Consider the following 13,863-nt stretch of genomic DNA (forward strand, 5'->3'; position numbering starts at 1 on the left):
TTTTATTTTATTTTAAATGTTGTATATTTTAAGTCATGGGCAGTTAGACTGTATACTCTCCATCATCCGGACTTTCCGAGATGAGAATAGGTAAGAAATCTACTCTCATTAGATAAGTGCTGTGCAGTACCCACTATGTACATTAGTACAGTGTACAGTAGCACAGTATTGCCTATGGACTGTTCTGTAGGACTGTAAAAATGTGGGGAATGTATTCCTACTTTGTTTTCCTACACAGTATTTTACTATTTCTATTGTAGAACTGAAATATTACCAACACAAGGTGGTCTTGAACATCTCCTGTCTCTTGAATAGAAAACTGGAATCATAAACATGGTCCTACAAAATAATCCCATGACATTATCGAAAATACACAGAAAAATAATAGAAAATAAATTCAATATTTCAAAAAATATTGACAGCTTATACCTGTCTTCGCATCCTTCGGGATGTGACAATCACTGGGACAATAACTTTTTTAACACTGGACCGTGTCTTGCGTGATGTAACTCTGTGCAAGTAGGACCTATACAGTCCGAGAGTTGACTCATACTAACAACACGGTATAAATTGTACCCATTTAGTATATTACAGTTTTACTCGATTGTTTACACACAAATCCTGCTACTTGAGACAAAAGACCGCAACATGCAAGTCATGCACCAACCACATGAACCAATTTGCTAAAGACAATTCCTTTTCTTTTCTCAGAACGCTACACACAATTCCCTGCATTTGGCACAAATTTTATGAAGAAACGGTCACAAGGAACATACTGTTGTTCAAATTTCTGAAGTTCATGATTCTGAGGACAAAACAACATTGTTCTGAATGTAAAGTTTCATTTTACAGGAGTATTGATGGGTACTGTACCTTGTGTGTGTGTGTGTGTGTGTGTGTGTGTGTGTGTGTGTGTGTGTGTGTGGGTTGGTGGGTGTTTTGATTTGTGTGTAGAGTCCTAAGACTATAGGAAATGTGTGTAAACAATCAAGATAAAACAGTAAATGTGTAATAGCATGCTATTGCTCGCTAAGTTAACGTTGTCAGGATTTCCGCGTATGTTATTTGTTCAAACTCAGACTCCGTAGATCGTTGGCATGACGTATCAGGAAGTAGGTGGAGTTAGCCCGTCCATGAGTTAGCCGCCTCAAACCTCGAAGTCTGTACTGATACCGGTATTAGAAAAAAAAATATTTAGGCGGTATTGACACACACTATACCAAAGGATAGCGGTAATGCAATAGTTTGCATCTACCGGTAAAAAAAAATAAAAAGAAGAAGAAGAAGAAGAAGAAATAGAAGAGGAAGAATCACGTGCTTGTGGAGGAATAGCGCTGTGCGTGCTTTTGCCTTCTTCGTTGAACCATGTCCGCAATAGGAATTCATTTCGGCTGCACAAGTGCTTGTGTCGCGATAATTAAGGTACGTGTACCCAACACACATTGTGCTTGTTTTTTTTTTTTTTTTACCAGCTCAGTGGTGTAGTGGTAGAGTGTCCGTCTGGAGCAGGGCTGGCCAATTATCTTGTCCATGGGGCCACATGAGAAACACAACATGTTGTGTAGGGCGAGCAGAGGTTTTCAGTTCTGCTTGATATTAATTGTATACAACAGTAAATAGCAGTAAGTAAGTTGATCATTAAACATTTCAGTTCAATTTCAGTCACATTCGCCCCCCCCCCAAAAAAAAGAAAAGAAGTGAGTTTTCATATACTGTTGGAAAGTTGGGTAAATGTTCTTGGCAATGCAGCTACCGGATCCACTGTGTTTTCAATGACTTCCTGACTGAATGATTGTCTGCGCTTCCATTGACCAGGTTGTCCCAGTAAAAGGGCTTGGCCCAATGTTTCACAGCCACAATCTCTCTCTTTTTTTTGTTCATTATTCAGGATGGGCGCGCTGATGTGGTGGCTAATGATGCAGGAGACAGAGTGACTCCTGCTGTTGTTGCCTACAGAGATGACGAGCAGGTACGTTGAAGGACCGCATGACTGTCAGGCCTATTCAAACAGATGGACCAGACAAGCTGAGATACACCACTTTACCTTTGCATTATTTTGATATTTTTCCATCTATCCAGATTGTAGGTATTGCAGCAAAGCAAGGACGGACTTGGAACTCTGCCAACACGGTGATGAAAGTGAAACAGCTGCTGGGCAGAAGGTGACGTATGCTGCACACAACACTGCATCAGCGGTGGGGCTCCACCTCTTCCTGAGATAATTAGTTCATAAAATGTTTGTGTTTTCATTGAACATAAAACATTACAAGTTTTTTTTTTCAGCCCGAGGGACCTAAAAAGTCCCTAGATGTCTGATTGTGATTTTTTTTTTTTTTTTTTTTTCATTGAAGAGGACCAGAGGTTGAATGAATATACAGTGTTGTTAAAAGCGTATGAGTTTGAAATGTTGTTTTCTTTGCTGACAGGTTTGATGATGCAGAGACTCAAAATTACAAATCACAGTCCAAATGTCAGGTGAGGCTGAAGGTTCTGTTCCGTGTTTCTGAAGATCAGATTGACTGACTTGACGTATCTGATGAAAGGAGTCACCAGATTGGAAAAAGAGCCCATTGAAAATGGACGGTGGTGCCAGACGGCAGCTAAATGGGAACAAGACCCTGATTGATCTCTGGAGATTCTCATATAGAAATTAATAATTCTATCTGTAGGAAAAAACAATAACTTTAATTTTACTGCCAGTGCAGACTTCTCAGGCAGTATATTAAGCTTTTACCAATATAAAAATCGTAACTCAGGCCAAATATTACACACTGGACCTTTTCAGAAATGTGTAAACTTCACCATTTCATTTCATTTCATTAAATGTGATCCAATTAAAGTCTGACTCTTGAATCAGTCCACTTCCTACTTGCTGTGTTCAGGTGATCAGTAGACAAGGAAATCCATTCTATGAAATTCTAGCCGGAGAGAAGCCCGAGTATGTGGCCCCAGTTGACGCTGCCAAAGCCATCCTCTACAACATGAAAGGTAGAAGATAGAAAATCACACCAACAGACATTCTAAATCCACACCAGTTTAGTTTGCTGATCATGTTTCTCTCTTCACAGAAACGGCTCAGTGGGCTCTGGGCTCGGACGTCACCGATGCAGTCTTCACTGTCCCCTTTGATTTCTCTCACTCTCAGGAGCAGGCACTCAGGTGCCCCATTTGGTCTTTTGGCAAATGAAATGTGCAACCTCATTGGTTTCCTCCCCCTTTATTTTTTCTTTTCTGTTTGTCCGTTTGCTCAGGGATGCAGCTGAAGCTGCAGGCTTCCGAGTGTTGAGGCTGATCCACGAGCCGGCCGCCGCTCTGCTGGCCTACAACATTGGACAAGAGTCTTGTTCAGGAAGGAGGTACGAGCAGCAGACTACATTTGCATCAGCTCATCTCTTCAATAAGTTTCACATGTTTGGTCGGCGTCGACCTAACATGCGGGGCCAAGGCAGGGTGACTTCAAACCAAAGTTGCAGAAATAAGTTTTCTTTCTCCTTGCATATAAGATGCTTTCTGAAAAGTTTGATTTTCAAATTGGTATTTTTTTTTTTTTTTTTTTTAACTTGATTCCTTGCAGTAAACCTATGAGGCCTTTTGGTCATCAGAGTTCATTGAATGTGGCTCTGTTAACCATTGTGCCTGTGCCTGGTTGACAGCCACGTCCTGGTGTACAAGCTCGGCGGCGCCTCCCTGAGCATCACGGTGCTGCAGGTCAACGGTGGGATGTTTCAAGTCCTCAACTCGCACACCGACCTCAGCATGGGAGGAGAGAGCTTCACTGACGCCTTGGCTCAGTTCCTGGCCACCGAGTTTGAACGGTAAAACCTCGTGCAAATCCATGTTGGATTCTTGGTAGCGAGTGCCAAGCGAATTTGAGTGTGTTGAGTGAATATTAAAAAAAAACCAAACACAAGTATTAATCCGTTAAACAAAAAAACGTAAATAAAATAAGAGGGAAAAAAACAAACATCCAGAAAATTAAATATGCTGGAAAAGGAGGAGGAAGAAGAAAACTAATTGAATCCTCCCCTGATTCACTTCACATTCCATCTGCATCTCATTGCAGTCTTAATCAAACTGTATTAAAACAAGATATTATATTCAGCTGTTAAACATTATCAGCTATTACATTACTACAATAATATTACGATTATTGTTAGTCCATAAATCCAACATTGAACCATAACCATGGCAATAACGATGAGTATTTCTAAAGCAGAGAAACCAAAAGTCAAGTGAGCGAGACCTTCACTGCCGTCAGACGCACGCTTTCCTTTGGGCTGATCCTGCTTCATGTGATGTTATTCTTTGTCATACAGCACCTATAAGCAGAATGTGAGGACTAACGCCCGAGCAATGCTGAAGTTGATGAATGGTGCGGACATGGCCAAACACTCTCTGTCCTCACTGGGATCAGCAAACTGTTTTGTTGACTCCCTTTACAACGGCGTCGACTTCGACTGCAACGTCTCGAGGTAAGGCTGTGTGGACAAACGCAACAAAGAACGTGTGCTGTGTGTCAAATAAGCCAACGAAGAAGAACCAGGTATCCAGGTTTGGGTGCGCAGGCCACCGTAGTTCACTGGCAATCTCAGGAGAGGGAGGGAGAGTCAAAGATGCTGCAATTTAAAACTCGAGGTCGCCGTTTCTTCTCAGAATCTCACACTGTGCCTCTAATGACCTGGTTAGTAAATAAGAAACACATTTACTGTGTTTAGTAGCCACCTATTGACACAGAATGCATTCCCTTGCCGTTCCATCTCAGTTCTGTCTTACTCTGCCAATCTTTCTGGTTTTTCCTCTCAGAGCCCGCTTTGAGCTGCTCTGCACCCCCCTCTTCAATAAATGCATTCAGCCAATCAGACCGTTGCTTGACAAAGTGAGGCTGACCACCGGTGACATTAACAAGGTATGGAATCGTAAAGGGAATATTGGCCTAACATGCTACAAGATGACTAATTCCCTCTTGTTGTCAAAGTAATTACAGTCAATACGACAACATAGGAAATGTGTAGGAAATGCCATTTTGTGAAGTACTGTTTGCCAAAAGTCTGATCTCTAAAACTGAGCAGCAGAATCGTGATACTTAATATTTACCTGTGCAACCACGAAATACGCAGATTAGCTGTTGTTTAAAAGTAAAGTGACGCTGATTTGATGTTAAAAAAAAACAAAACAAACCTGTGTGTCCTGTGTTGACTGCAGGTGGTTCTGTGTGGCGGCTCTACCAAGATACCTCGTCTCCAGAACATGATCCAGGACATCTTCCCCAACGTGGACATTCTCAGTTCAACACCTCCCGATGAGGTCATTGCAGTTGGAGCAGCGCTGCAAGCCGGTCTGCTGGTCAGCAGAGACGGCCCTGAGCTGGAGCAAGAGTCCACCACAGTGGAGGTTTCTGCCACTGACATTTTGGTGAAGGTAGAGTTGCCAGTCCAACAGTGTTTCACACCAGTGGTCCCCAACCACCGGGCCGCGGACCCGTGCCGGTCCGTGGGTCATTTGGTACCGTTTCATTCATCATCTGAGTGAACAATTTTATTTTGAAAAAGTACCGGATTCTCTCCGTTACGTCCGTCTAACGCTCAACTCTTGACGCATGGCGAGACGCATGGCGAGACGCATGGCGAGGCGCATGGCGAGGCGCTTGATGTCTCAGACATCTGATACGTTACCGCGAGATTAAACCCACAAGCTCCACCCCCAACCCCACCCCCATTCACCCCGGCAACGTTCGGCAACGATCGCGTGTTCAATATTGTCTCACATTAAACCGGGCCGTCGTGCTAAAAAGGTTGGGGACCACTGTTTTACACAGTGCTTTCACAAAGTATCAACGCTTCACTCTTTCCGCACTTATGTTGTGTTACAGGATGATTCCATAATGGATTTAACTGATTGTTTTTCCTCAAAATTGTCGACACCCACATAACAACAACTTACAAATATATATATTTTTAAACGTGTGTGTGTGTGTGTGTGTGTGTGTGTGTGTGTGTGTGTGTGTGTGTGTGTGTGTGTGTGTGTGTGTGTGTGTGTGTGTGTGTGTGTGGTTTATTTCATGTTGTGTTTTACGTGTATTTTTGGTGACTGTGTTTCTGTTGCTGTTCCAGGAATTGGATGAATCTGGGGCCGAAGTCTTCACTCTTCTTCTTCCATCGGGGACACCCCTGCCCGCCCGGAGACACTGCGTCCTGAGCGGAGATGGAAAACTGTCCTCTGTTTGTATGAACATCTACCAGAAACTTCTTTTGGAACAGCCACAGCAGCTGGCCAAGGTATGGTGAAGACAGAGATGGAAATTCCTTTCAAGTCTAGCAGACTAATGAAGCCGCTGCGACCGTCCCCAAAACTCCTCAACAGACTTTTTGCAAGCGCAGCTGGGCTGCTTTTGTTTTTGTAGGTGGCGCTGTAGGGCCCGGTGCAGGGGTGGGCAAACTTTTTGACTGGTGGGGCCGCAATGGGTTGTAAAATGTGACAAAGGGGGCGGAGCAGCAACAGATGGATGGAGTGTTTTTGGTGAGCTGCCTCATAGGAGGAAAAAAATCTATCATGGGATATTTAGAAAACATTTTGTTTTAATGTCAATTGAAAATGAACCAAAGCAAAGTTGCAACCAAATCAGTGTTTGAAGCCCCACGGTGTTTAGCTCTTTATTGACATGACTCTGAAAACACTGAAATACAGCTGTTTTATGACTGACTGACTATTAATATAATTTCTTCAAGTTCGGTTGAAGGGCCGGATTGAAAAGCATAGCAGGCCCCAAATGCCCCACGGGCCTAAGTTTGGCCGCACCGGGCCTAGTGGGTTCATTCCTCACGTCATGACCTGTGTGGCCAGTCTGATTCGTTTGCTTAGTTTTTCAAGCATGTTCTCAACATGTGAACGTTTTCGGTGCGTTCGTGAACGCGTGACATGTATGCTGGAAGTGGGCAAAACAAAAACTAGAGCCGGGACTTTATTGTGTTAATTTGATATTCATCGCACAGGACATTCACGGCTCTTTGGGAGTTGACCAAACAAAATTGATTTGCATGTTCATTTTCAGTGTGACCCACCCAGGACCCTCAGTCGAAAGGCACTCACATTAAAATAGGAGAAAAGATATATTTAATTACATCTCGCTTCACGTTTGATTTTATTGTTTTGCTTCAAGCGCTTTACGAACAAAAACAATTACAACAAAAAAAAAAAAAAACATTTTCAGCAAAATAATCAACTAAAATGAGCCTCTATTTTCAATGTGTGTGATTGTGCAGGTTATTTTAAGAGATCTGCAGCCGAAGGAGGAGAACCACAGCATCGACACTGTGCTGACCATGAAAAGGTAAGCACCTCATTTATTCACATGGGCTATTTGATTTGACAGGATTATTACAGTGCAGTATTTGGGTGTGTTTTCTAAACAGTAAAACAATTTTTTTGTCTTTTTTTTTTTTTTCCCCCAGGGACGGCTCAGTTCATGTTTCCTGTGTGGAGCAAAACAATGGCAGGCCAGAATTCGTCACTATTGCAGCGACGCCATGATGTGCCATGATTCTCAACCCTTGAAGATGCATTTATTGTTTTGGTTGACTTTTTAAATAAACATAATTTAATTAAAAATGTGTCTGCACATATGCTACTTTTATGGATGAAATGACGCAAATTCAAATAAACTCACAAGTTCGTTATGTTTAGTTATTTTTTTTTTGCTGTTTTACTTAAACAGTGAGGCCTACGGCCTTTGACCAACGGGAGTGTGACAATTTATGATTGTTGTCAGCTTTTTTTTTGTTGTTGAACTTTTTAATTTCGATTTTTGCACAAATAAGAAACAGAATAATAGAGAAAAAAACAAAACAAATATCTGAGACAAGGGGGAAAATAAATAAATAAATAAAAATATGCCAAATATCAAAATATTTACACACAGGTTTTAAAGAAAACGTACACAAATACATGCACACATATAAAGCACCTCGTGTCAGGGCCCGTAGGTGCAACTCCAGTCAAGAACAACCCGAAAGGTTTTAACCGTTCAAATCATCTTCCACCATGTGCCATCTCTGCTTAAAAAGGTCAATTTTCATTTGCATCGCCGTGGTCATTCTTTCCATCGTGTTGTCAGCTTTTTAACCGCAGTGGAACAATAAAAATAAGCTGCCAGAGTGACGCGGTAGGCCGGTGGACAGCACCGTTTGATGCTGTTGCCCACAGAAACACATTTACGTGAGCGGTTGTCAGGAATGCGACGGAGCCGCCACGAGTTTTTAGAGATGCAGGACCGCTGATATTGCAATGAGTTGTTTTTTGTTTTTTTTTTAGCAACAAATACGTACCCCGTCTAGCAGCATTCGGGGTGCATTCACCCCCGGATTGAGCACACAGCAATAACTTGTCATTTCAAACAGCCGCAGTACACTGTATGTCAGTACGCACTTGTGTTGTAGTCTAGACGGCAACCAACCGAGACCGAGACCTTATCAAGACTACAGAGTATCGAGGTCGAGACCAAGACGAGCCGGTCGACCGGAAAAAGGTGGCTTGCCCTCTCCGGGTCGGCGGAGAGACTCTGTTTCAGGTGGAGGAGTTCAAGTGTCTGGGGTCTTGTTCACATGTGAGGGAAAGATGGAGCACGAGATCGTCAGGTGGATCGGTGTGGCGTCTGCAGTGATGGGGTCGCTGTACCGATCTGTCGTGGTGAAGAAAGAGCTGAGCCGAAAGGTGAGGATCTTGATTTACCGGTTGATCTACGTTCCCACCCTCACCTGGGGTCATGACCCTCAGGCAGTGACTGAAAGAACGTGATCACGAATACAAGCGGGCAAAATTATTAGTTTCCTCCGTAGGGTGGCTGGGTCACCCTGAGGGACAGGGTGAGGAGCTGGGTCAACGGCCCCAACTCACCAACAGAGCGTAAAATGGCAGCAGCTGGATTCTTTTCCGTTATTATCGTGTCATTGCAGTGTTGGCTGAGTCTTGACCGGTCTGGATAAAAAAAAGAAAACCCAGAGTCTGTCCAGTCCGAGAACGAGTCAAGACCCAGTAAAAATGCCTCTGAGAGTCTGAGACTGAGACCCTTAAAAAGGGGTCTGGAGACTACGACCAATCTCGAAATTTCGACTTTAATCTCGAAATTTTAACTTTATTTCTCGAATTGGAAACTTGAAAAAACTAAATATTTTTTTCATTTCTAGTGGCCTCAGTCCTCTTCCGTAAAGACCCTAACATCCCCCTGATTTAGTTATTTATTTATTTATTACAAATCAACCACTGAATAACATCCAACTGTGTGCGTGCATACATGTCTCTCTCTCTCTCTCTCTCTCTCTCTCTCTCTCTCTCTCTCTCTCTCCTGCAACTGGGTGACTCTCTCTCTCTCTCTTTCTTTCTTCCCACCCCCTCGCTTTTCTGCCTCCCACACACAAGGGAATCTCTCACTAGCGCACAGGATCCAACGCCCCAGGATTCCTCGAGCAGAGCTTCTGTTTTGAAACAGTCACTCCACGCAGTCCGGAGAATGGAGGTGAAGATCAGACCAGGTAAACTCATCCAAAACTTACATGAGGGAAATGCAAAGTATCCTGTATTTTGTGTTTTTCCATTCACAAATGTTCTAAAGCTATTTACCGTGCTTTAAAGAATTGCAGCGTATTTTACTTTGTCTCGTTTACATTTTTGACACTTATTTTGATTTCACCAATGCGCGTGGTCGCTTTTTTTTCTGCCCTCTCCTAGTGTCCGTTGTATTGGTGGTGCTGGTCTATTTGTTGTTGTTCAGTAGGCCTGCAAGTGTGGAAGCAGCACCCAACTGTATGAATGACCAAGCTGGATGTAGCATACCTTCATTGGCCAACTTATTTGACCGAGTCATTCAGCATTCAACCAGAATGCACAGCATTACAAATGACCTTCACTCTGTCTTTGTAAGTATGTTAATCTAGTGGGTATGTATGTATGTATGTATGTATGTATGTATGTATGTATGTTTTTATGTATGTATATGTGTGCGTGTGTGTGTTGCTGTTTACTTGAAAAATGTTTTCTCGAAAATCAGATGGTTAAATACTCTGCAAAGCAATAAAACAATCATAAATGAATGCAACTGATAGACATTAAATAAATAGACATTGTAAAATGTCATCCTATTTGGGTTCCTTGTACATACAACAGTACAACTGTTACTCTCGTATTTGCAACCCGTTAACAATCACTACTCAACACGAATAATGTCAAGTTTGTACAAAAAGAGCTGTGGCGACAATTGATTAGACAACGCAAATTATAATAAAAACTCTACAGGCGATCATTCTGGCTTTAAATTGTTTTTTATATTCAGCCTATTTTTTGCAATGAAAGTCATCGTCTTGGAAGTCAGAAAATTAACATATATTGAGTTGTACTGTGATCTTTGATGTAGCAGTCCAAAAAAATAGAAAGTCTAGAAAAAAGCTTTGCTCAGTGAACATTAGAAAGTAGCAATGGAGGGATCTGACGTTTTGCAAATGTACTCATTTGCCATTTCTGATAAATTGTGGTTGCAGGTCAGACAAGGGACTGCAGTCGCAGCTGACATTAAGGGTTACAAAAAACCCCTGACATTTAATTCTTGCAAAATGTTTTCCCTGTCAGGAGCAATACTTCCTGCCCAGTAAGAATCAAATTGGCCGGGTCAGTCGCAACTGTCACACCTCGGCCATCTTCACCCCGAATGGCAAAGAGAATGCACAGAGAATGGCGGTGAAGTAACCTTTAAGAAAAGTTATTTCCTCTACGTAGAATGTCACATTACATTTGCAAACGCATTTTTTTTTTTTTTTGGTTTCTTTCACAAATTTCTCTTTGTATTGACACCGCATCAAATCGCACTGTCTGTGTGTGTGTGTATGTGTGTTTTCCACATACTTCATTCATATCATGTGAAGGTGAATGGTTATATACTATGAAGAGCAGTTGTTTGTTTTGTTATTACAGACAATCATACAATTCCTAATTTTCATTCAATGTTGAAGCCGTTCAATTTATTACGGCTGAATTTAACCGGCATTACTGGTCGGAAAAGGTGAATGATCTCATTTATTTGGCTTCGCCTCAGCAGAAGCAGCCTTATATTAATAATTTCCAAATAAGCACATTGTCACGTCAATGTATTTTACGCCAAAATGAGTTTGCCAGTACCCGCAAGCATGTAAAGACCAGGGAAACTGCAGCTCATAAGATCAACCATTTTTGGATAAGTACTTGTATGATCAATACCTCGTCCATGTCCTTGAGTTTGATATCAGCATTTTAATGACAAAGAAAAGTTACAAATGAAAAAAAAACAACAGGAAAATTAATGCAATCATTAACTGCAATGATTAAAATAATCACTAGAACTTAAATCTCCCTGAATGTGATTATTTTTTAAGAAAAAACAAGACTTACTTTTCACTCTTTATCAATTACTCCTTTGTAAACAATGGCACACACAGTTCAATTCAAGAACTGCTCATAAACTCTGACAAAGTGGTGCGTTAATGCAGAGGGTGCCACTTCTCGTGGCCATGGAGTCCAGTCGTTGAGCCCAGATGCCTGGGAGGTACAGAACCAGCCGTTCCATGGTGTTCCTGATAGACGCTCTCACATCATCACTCTCTGATTGGTTTGGTGTCACTTTCCAAGTGTCAGAGTTTCAAGCCGTGCGTTGTTAATGGTCGCTCGGGTTTAACAGGTCCTTGGTGGATCTTCTGTGGTTTTTCATATCCAATTTAGAGATAAGCCAGCAGTTGCAAATTGCGTTAGTAAACAACAATCTTGGTGCAGACTTTGAAGGTTATGTATGTAATATTTGTAGATTTTGAGAAGAAACAGAGACACCAAGTGGTTACATTTTATTTTGCAGCGCTCACCCTCTAGCCTTCCCTGTCCCGAGTTTGCCAGTGAACTACAGTGGCCTATGCGCACAAACCTGGATCCCTCGTCCACCTTCTTTTTCTTCGTTGGTTTGTTTGAGGACGCCAGCGTTCACCCCAAATACCAAATGCTATGCTGTCAGACAGCTGGATTGTCCACATCAGGGGCCTCATACACAAAAACGTATGTGGCATTCATCCTACAACCTGACGTACATTGAAATCCAGAAAACTACGTTCGTCCCAAAAAGTCGGAATGTTCAAAACGTTACGAATGCACAAATCCACGCACGTTTCGTTTGTGCATAGTCTTGTCCGAAATGAGCGTAAACGAGCGCACGCCCTGCTCCTTCCTCAGAATGCCTCCATATACATATCCATATCTATCGAAATTAGCTTTGCAGCTTGGAATGGAATTTCTTTAATTCTGCAATCGATCTCAGCATGAAAAAGAAAAACCTCACTGACTGCAAGCTGGAAAAACGAAGTAGAAACTCGAAAAAATATGTAAATATCTCCGCGACAGACCGAGTTATATCTTCATCATATCTTTATTCTCCGCTCCGTCAGTCTGCAGCGTCATCAGCCACGTCATTCAAAGAAAGCCACTGTCAAATCAAGGTGAAAAACGTGGCTTGCCCTCTCTGAGTCATCGGAGAGACCTTGCCTCAGGTGGAGGAGTTCAAGTATCTCGGGGTCTTGTTCATGAGTGAGGGAAAGATGGAGCATGAGATCATCAGGCGTCTGCAGTGATGCGGTCACTGTACCGATCTGTCGTGGTGAAGAAAGAGCTAAGCCGAAAGGATTTACTGCTCAATCTACGTTCCCACCCTCACCCATGGTCGTGAGCTTCGGGAAATGATCGAAACAACCAGATCGGGTGCCTCCTTCTCCTGCCGTGCCATCACATGAGTCTCTAGGCTCCCTTGAGACAAGATGTGACGGATGGTTAAGTCATCTGGGGAGTGTCCTCTAGGCTGCATTGTGTGTGGCTGAGGAGTTTGGATCTGAACATGCAGTGGTCAGTTCAGCACTCAGCTCCACTGGAATTCAGAAGCCCAGTCTGCGTTTGTTCGCTCAGTGTGCTGCGGCTTCCTCCTGTGGCCCAAAGACATGCATGTGAGGCAATGTGACGGACGGAAGGACGGGTGGGTGGATGGACCTAAAGCAGTGCAAAGCTACCCTGGTTGACTGACTCTCACTATCTCAGTAGAACGTGTGACAAATGTGTGACTTTTGAAAAGTGATTTGGCAACCAACAACCTTGAAGAAAGGACTAGGATAGGAAGCGCACTTAGGATTGAACAACTCTTCCTCTCTGGCTGTAGGAGCAAAGCTGATGACCATTACAGATATATATATAAAAAAATAAATCTGAATAACTGCTTTTTGTCTAAAATATGTTGTTGTTTCTTCATTCTTCTAATCTACACCATGCTCATTTAACCTTCATGGCATGTTCTTGAAACAACAAAACCCCTGTCTGCTGTATTTGTCATCATCCATTTTGATTTTTTGTTTTGTTTTCATTATCTGAAGATTAATCTGACTGCTGATGAATACATTTTTACAAAAACCTGTCCTGTTGTCACTGTAGAGAGAGGAGCTGACGGCAGTGATTCTGAAGCTTTTGGTGGCATGGAGGAAACCCCTGTGGTATTTCCACCAAAGCATGGCCCATTACCATGACTTCAACAAGCTGAGCTCCAATAAAGCTCTTGAGATGAGTGATATGGTGCATGAACTACAGAAAGGTGTAGAGAAAGTTGCAGAAAAGGTAAAGATGTCCTACAACGCAACACAGCAAACTAGACAGTGGGGGGGCGCTGTCAGTGACAGCGAGGTCTTCTCTGCTGGTCTAAACATACTGAGAAAAGTAGAAAAAGACTTTCAAACTTTCAAACCTTGATTGTTGATTTTAGATTTTGTTCTGTTATTCTTTCTTCCACAGATGCAGAAGTTGGGAATATTAAATAACAATGTCAGT

At 42.4% G+C, this 13,863-nt stretch overlaps 2 protein-coding genes across 2 annotated transcripts in view; both read left to right on the plus strand.

The window, feature by feature from the left end:
• The first annotated feature begins 1,102 nt into the window (after positions 1-1,102).
• Positions 1,103-7,605, plus strand: hspa14 (heat shock protein 14). Its single transcript, XM_076044095.1, has 14 exons — positions 1,103-1,422; positions 1,889-1,969; positions 2,080-2,162; positions 2,427-2,475; positions 2,883-2,988; positions 3,069-3,159; positions 3,252-3,356; positions 3,654-3,815; positions 4,317-4,472; positions 4,804-4,906; positions 5,203-5,418; positions 6,111-6,275; positions 7,260-7,327; positions 7,449-7,605. The coding sequence occupies exons 1-14, from the start codon at positions 1,366-1,368 to the stop codon at positions 7,525-7,527; spliced, it is 1,521 nt and encodes a 506-aa protein (XP_075900210.1). The 5' UTR covers positions 1,103-1,365; the 3' UTR covers positions 7,528-7,605.
• A 1,897-nt stretch (positions 7,606-9,502) lies between these two features.
• Positions 9,503-13,863, plus strand: part of prl2 (prolactin 2) — a 4,681-nt gene continuing 320 nt past the window's right edge. Inside the window, exons 1-5 of the mRNA XM_076043913.1 lie at positions 9,503-9,524; positions 9,721-9,908; positions 10,615-10,722; positions 13,474-13,653; positions 13,828-13,863. The exon at positions 13,828-13,863 is cut by the window's right edge and continues 320 nt beyond it. Of these exons, the coding sequence (XP_075900028.1) occupies positions 9,503-9,524; positions 9,721-9,908; positions 10,615-10,722; positions 13,474-13,653; positions 13,828-13,863 (534 nt within the window). The remainder of the gene's footprint in view (positions 9,525-9,720; positions 9,909-10,614; positions 10,723-13,473; positions 13,654-13,827) is intronic.

Source organism: Nelusetta ayraudi, unplaced genomic scaffold, assembly GCF_046127955.1.
Source record: "Nelusetta ayraudi isolate G7.1 ecotype Tasmania unplaced genomic scaffold, CSIRO-AGI_Nayr_v1 ptg000079l, whole genome shotgun sequence".
NCBI lineage: Eukaryota > Metazoa > Chordata > Actinopteri > Tetraodontiformes > Monacanthidae > Nelusetta > Nelusetta ayraudi.